The sequence below is a fragment of the Podarcis liolepis genome (assembly GCF_965112155.1).
Source record: "Podarcis liolepis genome assembly, chromosome: 11".
In the NCBI taxonomy this organism is placed as follows: domain Eukaryota; kingdom Metazoa; phylum Chordata; class Lepidosauria; order Squamata; family Lacertidae; genus Podarcis; species Podarcis liolepis.
Window position 1 is genome coordinate 3,124,314 of NC_139565.1, and position 8,537 is coordinate 3,132,850.

General features: G+C 42.8%; 1 protein-coding gene across 1 annotated transcript in view; it reads right to left on the bottom strand.

Annotated features, from left to right (window-relative positions):
* Positions 1 to 8,497, bottom strand: part of CARNMT1 (carnosine N-methyltransferase 1) — a 28,934-nt gene extending 20,437 nt beyond the window's left edge. Inside the window, exons 1-6 of the mRNA XM_083464335.1 lie at positions 8,287 to 8,497; positions 5,710 to 5,752; positions 3,638 to 3,728; positions 2,770 to 2,818; positions 820 to 979; positions 670 to 741 (exon numbers count right to left, since the gene is read on the bottom strand). Coding sequence (XP_083320461.1) covers positions 670 to 741; positions 820 to 979; positions 2,770 to 2,818; positions 3,638 to 3,728; positions 5,710 to 5,752; positions 8,287 to 8,482 — 611 coding nt within the window. The 5' untranslated portion in view covers positions 8,483 to 8,497. The remainder of the gene's footprint in view (positions 1 to 669; positions 742 to 819; positions 980 to 2,769; positions 2,819 to 3,637; positions 3,729 to 5,709; positions 5,753 to 8,286) is intronic.
* Between the last annotated feature and the right edge of the window lie 40 nt (positions 8,498 to 8,537).

The window sequence follows — 8,537 nt, forward strand, 5'->3', positions numbered from 1 at the left end:
CTTGAAACGAAGGCCTCTGGTGTCAAGTAAGGCACCACTTGCTAGCACACCAGCACTAATGGTTTCCTTATAGCTAAAAATACACTGAGATCAAAATTGTTCAAATGATATAGATAACAATTAGAGGGCTTTAAACACCCAAATGCATACCTCATAGGGGGAGAAGTGTATACACCATGTTGCACTCCTTTTAAAAAAAAAAAAAACCCATAGCATTCTCTTAGACCACAAGTCAGTACAAAGTTAAAAGCATTTAAGTTGCCAAGTTTGTTGCACTGAGTCCATGCTTGTTTCCAAATGACTTTGCTAGTGGCATGAAAGCACAGACTGGGCAGAGAGAACCTGCCTTTACCTGTCTCTTTGCCAGATTTTGAGGCTCTGATTTACAAGAACTTGTGGTGTTGGAACCTGTGATTTCCCTGGAGATAGTTCCAGAATTTTGCAAGGCATCATCATCATTATTTTTTATTGTTCAAAATTACAGTGCATTGTTCCAAATTGTGTAATTCTAAAACTGAAAAAGTTTATTTTTAAAAAACAAACTGGGAATGGAGCTGGTTATCTGCTTTGCAGTTCCCTTATTAGATTGCAGTATGTAGGTGTGGGAACATGCAGCTATGAACAAAGAGTACAGTATAATATTGGGCAAGGATTTTCAGAACACAGTACCTTCTTCTCTTCTTGCATTCTTCATAAGGAATTGTTATGAAATACTTTTTATTCCATATATCACTGAGAGGCCTGCAATAATAAAGAAGCAAGTAAGATGTGCTTATTCAGTATGCATTATTTTTACTTTAACATGCTAAGCTTGCTTACTTGTAGTTGTACAGAAGGAAGCCCTCAACAATTAAGACATGAGTGTCTTTTACGCCCTTTTGATTATCATGCAGTGGCCTTGTCAATGCAGAGTCTTGCAGGTTTGTCATCCAAGAGCGTATGTCTGCCACCATTTTTTCCATATGCAGGGCATCAAGTACTAGAAGAGACAATGTTATCTTTAAATTAAAGGCAACAATTACAGTCTGCAAAATAAAATGCTAGAGGTATATAATGAAAAGAATGGAAAAACATTCTATTGCAATGTAGCTGTTTTCATTATCATTGGGAGTTAGTATTGGTAGTGGTCGCATAAACTAAAATTTGAGCATTTTATGGTTGTTAATCAAGAATGGTAATAGTTGGAGAGAGAAACCAGGGCTGTGCCAATGAGAAGTGCTTGGAGTATAGAGGAACAGCAAAGAGATCAAATGATTGTGCCAGTTCCTAAATCTGTGAAGTTTTCTCAAAACAGGCATAGTTGTTTTGAAAGGAAGATTCAAAGAGTGGGAAATGAAGTGATTGAACAAAGAACAGAGGAGGGAACGAGGGCAGATAAATAGCTTCCATTCAATACCAAGAGAACACAATGTTTTTGGTTTGGTATAGGTGGACTGTACTTGTAAGAATTTGTATAATGAGTGGAATTTGGAGTGGAATATCAGCGCCTCTTTTCAGCAAGAAAGATTAGCTGCTAGGAACATGGTCCACACACGAACACACAGGATGTCCGGTTACAATTAATTCTGCAATAGCTGGGTGGAGGAAGTTAGCCAACAAGCTTCAGTTTGAACTTTTTTATGCACTAGATGTCACTGTTTGGTTTAAACTTAACTTGAAATACAAAGGGGGAAAAGTTTCCTGCAATGCCCGAACAAGAAAATACATTATCTGACTAACTCCAAAGTTCACTTATTATCTTGCCCAGATAGCACTGATCATATGGAAATAGTTGTGCAGTTTAAACTGTTATTGAGCCAGATGCCTGCTCGGTTTTAGCTGAGTTCACTATTACTGATTTGTGGAGATGCTTTGCATGTATTTGTGACTAGTTCCGCAAAACTGCTACTTGAAGAAATCCCCAAACGTCAAATGGAGCTAAGAATCCAGTTAGGCAATCAAGCCTTTGCAGTTGAATTAGGAGGCACTAAGAGACGGCAACAACATATTTTCACCCAAAACTGATACATCAAAAAGATACCTTACGCATCTACTCTTCCTATCCCCTTTTGCTGTCTCTTGTTACATAGAATTTTCCTGCTAGTACCAAATTGCTTGATTTTGAAAGTGAAAGCCCGTTCATTCAGATGTCACACTCTTGCAGAATCCCAGGATTTTCCCAAGATGCTGCGATGCACTTCCTATTTATTAGAATTCACTAACTTAAAACCTTCCATCTATTACTGTCAGCAAGGACTCCTCGCTGCTGTCCATTTATTGACATACTACAAGCATAGCTGTCAACTTTTCCCTTTTCTTGCAGGGAATCCTATTCGGAATAAGGGAATTTCCCTTTAAAAAAGGGAAACATTGACAGATATGACTACAAGCTTAAAAAAAAAGTCGGTCCACTGGAATCAACATCTGGGCTGCATAAATGGTATTTTTGCCTTCTGCATAGCAGCTTGCTTCATATATAGTAATCAATTTTTTGAATTGCTTCATTTAACACTTTGCTGCATAGTTGTTCAACCACTGGAACTCTTTCCTGCTTATCCTGTTCCCATTCTCGTGTGTGTGTGTGTGTGTGTGTGTGTGTGTGTGTGTTGAAGGCATCAAGCATGCCACTTTTGCTATTTTAAGAAGAAATATCTAGTCAAAAATAAAAATACAAAAATATTTGTAGAGACAAATGTTCGCTGGAAATGGAGTGGTTCTTTGAATACTACAATTTTGCTTACATTGATGCTTTCAAAACTCAGACTTTAAAAAAGTATTGAGTCTACTAACCATCATACTGCAAAAATCCATGGTCATCTACAGCCACTTCAGATTCTGGCTAGAAAAACCAACAACAATATCGTTAGCATTGTTGAGGCAATTTGAAGGGGGAAAGGGAATTTAGACTTCCTATCATACATAGCTGTACTGGAGTCAGCAATTTTAGGGGTAGATGGCAACAACACAATTGAAATTGGGCCACTGCATAGGAAGGCAAATAATGTGAGAGGTAGCAGCACCCAGAACTGTTCAGAATTTTAAATGAAAACAGCAAGACATTTCAAGTCAGAACAAACAGTAAACTTCCTTATAATACTATACTAAGTACAGTGGTACCTCAGGTTACATACGCTTCAGGTTACATACGCTTCAGGTTACAGACTCCACTAACCCAGAAATAGTACCTCGGGTTAAGAACTTTGCTTCAGGATGAGAACAGAAATCGGGCTCCGGCGGCGTGGGGGCAGCAAGAGGCCCCATTAGCTAAAGTGGTGCTTCTGGTTAAGAACAGTTTCAGGTTAAGTACGGACCTCCGGAACGAATTAAGTACTTAACCTGAGGTACCACTGTAACTCCAAATCCTATAAGTTTTGAGAATGTGCATGCATGCACATTCCTGTTATTAAAAAGTAGAGTATTATTTAAATCCAACTAAAATCAGCATGGACCAGGATGATAAAGATCAAAAACAGAAGTGATAACAATACAAATACAAGATGGCAAGTTCAAAATACAGGAAGCTGTTCAGAATACACAAGAATCATCCCATAGCTCATCCCATAACATTCTTTCCCTTGAACATTTGGAAGCACACTGTATTCTGCTTCTAACCTGGAGATGTTCTACTCTAACTCATAAAGTCCCTTTAATTGTTTACCTTAAAATAGTCATCTTGAGAGAGTATAGTACAGTTTGGAAGCTGTTTCTTAAGCCTTTTTGCCAGAGTTGTTTTCCCTCCATTTGTTATACTGAATTGGAGATTGGAAGAAAAGAATGGCAGAACTGTAGCAGATTACAAAGTAGCAGACTATACAGTACATAATAACATCATTTTGATAATCCAGTACACATAGATTTGTTTACTATAGTATCTACATTGTAACTTGGCAAATGCATTTACCTAGTTATTTTAATGGTTTCAGATAGCATATGCTATAATGGCCAAAGGCACATTTATCATCATCTCAGACAACTTTTTTTGTTACCTTTTGCATGATAAATGCACAATGGCTACTCAGTTGTTGCAGGGAATCATAGTATCTTCCCTCAAAAATTCCTATTTGCAAGGAGTCATTTCCCCAGAACTCAAAAGTCTTTTGAAACTAGAAAAAAGAATCAGTTACCTCCCTCCCACCCACCTCAGTTACTCTACCTTTTGCAAACATTCAAGTATTTTCAACTGCATGAGTGTCATAGGCCCATTTTAGCTATTGTACACCCCACACAGAAGAGACAGGAACAAGAAGTGCCAGGCAGCAAGTCTTCCCTCCCCCCCCCCATCAAGGTTAGCACCAGCAAAACTGTAACACAGTGGTAGCCAAACTTTTTTCAGAGGGCCAGATTTGATGAAGTGAAGGGCCATGAGGGTTGACCAAAGGGACAACCAAAATTAACATATTTTTAGGATTGAAATTGTTGAGCTTTTTTTAGGATTGAAGTTGTTGAGGTTAGGATTTTACCCCAGGAAGTAAACTATTAGGCCCCCGAAATGGACTTTGGACATGCCTGCAGTAATAGAACTATGTTTTTCCCACCGTCCTGAAAAGTGATCACAAAGCAGTAATAGCACACAAAAAGCAAATTACTCCACTCAGCTGCTGAGTAGATCTAAACACCTAAGGCAATACAGTGGTGCCTCGCAAGACGAAAAGAATTCGTTCCGTGAGTCTTTTCGTCTTGCGATGTTTTTCGTCTTGCAAAGCACGGTCCGTCGCAACTGCGCCTCTTCAAGCGGCTTTTTAAAAAAAGTGCAAGACGTTTTCGTCTTGCGAAGCAAGCCCATAAGGAAATTCGTCTAGCGAAGCAACGCAAAACGAAAAACCCTTTCGTCTAGCGAGTTTTTCGTCTTGCGAGGCATTCGTCTTGCGGGGCACCACTGTAATGGGACCCTCCAAATGTGTGAGGCTAGATTCTATCTGCCCCAGCCAGCATGGCCAATGGCCAGGGGTGGTGGGAGTTGTACTCAAGCATCATAGCTTAGTTAGCAGAGCATGAGACTGTTACTCTAATCTGAGGATTGTGGGTTCGAGTCCCACGTTGGACAAAAAGATTCCTGCACTGCAGGGAGTTGGACTAGATCAGTGTTTCCCAACCGGTGTTCCGCGGCACACGAGTGTGCCGTGAGACATCGGCTGGTGTGCCGCGAGATGCCTGGAGGGAGGCGGGCGAGTCGGGCGGCGAGAGGCGGGGCGGCGGCGGCGAGGAGAGGCCGCGCCTCCTGCTGCTGCCTGGCGCTCCTCCTCGCAGCCGGCAGCGCTGCCTGGGCGCCTCCGCGCGACTCTGCCTCGCTGGGTTTGGTCTCCCAGCAGAGACGGGTCACACGCGCACCTCCCTCCCTCCCTCAGCCTGTGCGGAGGGAGAGCCAGAGAGAGGCATCGCTCCTGCGCGGCGGGAGAGGGAGCAGCCGGAGCGATGCCCCAAACGAGCTGAATTCCGAGCGAGGGACTGAGGGGGGAGGGAAAAAACTTTCACTTTCGTGCGTCCCTCCCGGCGTGACGCTGCGCGCTGACGTCACGGGGCGGGGCTTTAATGGTGGTGTGCCGCGAGATTTTTTTTCAGTAGACAGGTGTGCCGTTGCCCAAAAAAGTTTGGGAAACACTGGACTAGATGACCCTTGTGATCTCTTCTAACTCTTCAATTCTATGATTCCATGATCATCAGGAGTGTCCCAGGTTCCCCATCCTTGATCTAAAGCAAAACTAGATTTTAACCAACTACCCATTCACTTACCCTCCAAGTCCAATGACCAACATTTCCACAGTTCTTTCACAACCTAAAAATCAAATTGAGAAAGAATCCTTGTAGTAGGAGCGAATCACACATTGTCCATGAGCTACTATGTTCAGCCCATGGAATTTTGGACTAAATGTCTCAGGTAAGCTTCTAGCCAGTTGTGAGGAAGGTGGCTAAAAATTGCTTGACATCAAAACCAAATTATAATGAAATCAAAATCCATTGGGTTTGAGTCTCAGTGCAATCTTACGCATGCCTACTAAAGAGGAAGCAAAGTTCAACAGGCCTTTCTTCCAAATTAGCAGCTTTTTTTCAAATTTTCTCTCCTGTTTGGAGGTGGATGTACATCATTTGATGACTTGCAATGGAAAGGAAGAACTGGCTCTCCTGAGTTTACATTGGACACTATGGAAATTGGCAACTAACCTGTAGTAGGAAAGGGAAAGACATCAAACCTCACTGTGCACAACATGCTCACCCATGAACATCAAAACACCAAGCAATGTTGTATGAAGTACAGAAAGATGGAACTTGGCACCATATTTCCCTTAATTATGTACACTGTCAAGTAGGAACACCTAAGTGTCAACATTAACTGTATCCTTAGGGAATCTCTCAGTGTGGCATTCCAATGAAAGCCAAGCATGCTGTGACAAGCTTCTTTGATGATTTTGCCACCAATTTATTTTGAGAATGTAGTGCCTTATGTCAAGCTAAAATCTAGTGACGAAGAAATGGGTACAAATATTCAGAAATGGGTACAAGTAGACTGACCTCCTGTATTTTTTTAATTGCAGGGTTGCTGGTTTTAGCCTGTGGAATAAAATATTTCTGGCAGGAACAAGGAGGGGGAAGTTAACATGGCAAAACTCTGCCAGAGATCTACTGGACCCTAATCCTGTTCTTCCCCACATATCTTGCTGTAGTATTGCTCCCATTAACCATGAATTTCTGGGAGGTCATAGCAGCATCAAGACTCATGATAAATGAACTTCTTATTGCATCAAGATTTGTCTGCTAAACTTCAAAGCTATATATTTTATTTCCACCACATGTGAACCACAAGTATCAAGCCTGCTGTCTTACAAGGTTCTAGTAATATTTGGACAGACTGAGCAATAGAAATTCCATTATAGTTCATGCATCTGTGAACAAATATTTTTCACTACTGTGATTGATCGTAAACAGTGTAAAATCTGTATTAAATGATCCTCCCCATCAGCAATCCTAGGATTTCTAATTCTCAACACTGTAGATTGCCCAAATATGTATACAGTCGTAACTCAGAAGTCTAACGGAATCTGTTCCGGAAGTCCATTCGACTTCCAAAACATTTGGAAACCAAGGCGTGGCTTCTGATTGGCTGTAGGAAGCTCCTGCAGCCAATCAGAAGCTGCGTCGGACATTTGGGTTCCAAAGAACATTTGCAAACCAGAACACTCACTTGCGGGTTTGCAGCGTTCAGGAGCCCACACATTTGACTCAACAAGGCATTCGGGATCCAAGGTACGACTGTAATGCAAAAAGCTCAATAAGCCCAATGGCACCATGTTTAGGTGAATATATGTAAAATATGGCACACATAGACAAACAGTGCTTGAAATGCTATAGCCAGAAATGATACTAAGCAAATACTGTATATGTGGCCACGTGATGAATTAAAGTCAATTCAGGGCTCACTGGTGAGAAAGTTAGGATGGGTTCAGAGCTATTACTAAAAATATGGGCAAAGATTAATGCTGCTGGATTGTTTGTTCTTAATCTCTCACCCATTCGGAAACAGCTGCTGCCAAGGCATTTGCCAGCTATCCAAAGATGAAGGGCTTTGAACTCTGTTGTATAGACAGTGACGCAAGTTAAGATTTCAGGTCAGCAGTGCACGGGTCCAAAACAAAGACAAATATACATCAAAGGGAAATGCTACATAGGAAAGAAGTTTTTCTGTGAGTTGTATTCTACCCAGTTGTCAGTGGCACACAGTTTGGTTCTGCTCTGACCCAGAAGTATTCTCAAACCATTACCACCAATCTCTGTAAGAGTAAGATTGCAGCCAATAGTTCCCAACTGCAGTATTATTATTATTATTATTATTGGCATTTATATCCTACCTTTTTTCTCCAAAGAACTCAACATGGGCACATGGGTTTCCCCTCATTTCCCCAACAACCCTGTGAGGTAGGTTGAGCTAAGAGGCGGTGACTGGCTCAGGATCACACCCAAGGGAGCTTCATGGCCGAGTGGGGATTCGAACCCTGGCCTCCAAGATCCTAGTCCAGCGCTCTAACCACTACACCACACTGGCTCTTTATGACCAAAACATGCTACCCAAAACAATTACAGTTTTCACTTCTAGAGCATCTTGGCAGCCCAGTCCTAGTCCCACCAAATGCAATACAGTTTGTTTTCTAGCAAGCACCTTGAGATTAGTAGCCCTGAACAGCTTTTACCCAAGCAGGTGAGCCAGGCGATGCGCCTTTGCACTTGCAAGGAAGTGCAGACACTGGTCTAAGTGGCACTAAGGGAGCCTGTCAGCAGCAGCCAACATGTTCCAAACATTTCACATGATGCCCCTACCTTCGCCCTCGCGGCCGGACGCGCCGAGCAGCGCCCCGAGGAAGGGGAGCCCTTCATGAAGCAGGCGCACGCCCCGCCCCCTCGAGGGAAAGGGGGCCTGACGATTGGTCGAGGCTCGCAGTCCGGCCCCCTGGTTCCAGCGATTGGCTCCTTCCTGCGGCCCCGCCCCTTCACGCGGCCCGCCTGGCGGGGCCATTTGCGCCGGGCGAGCTGGCGCCTTGCTCCTCCCCCCCCTCTCCGCGCCTGCAGTG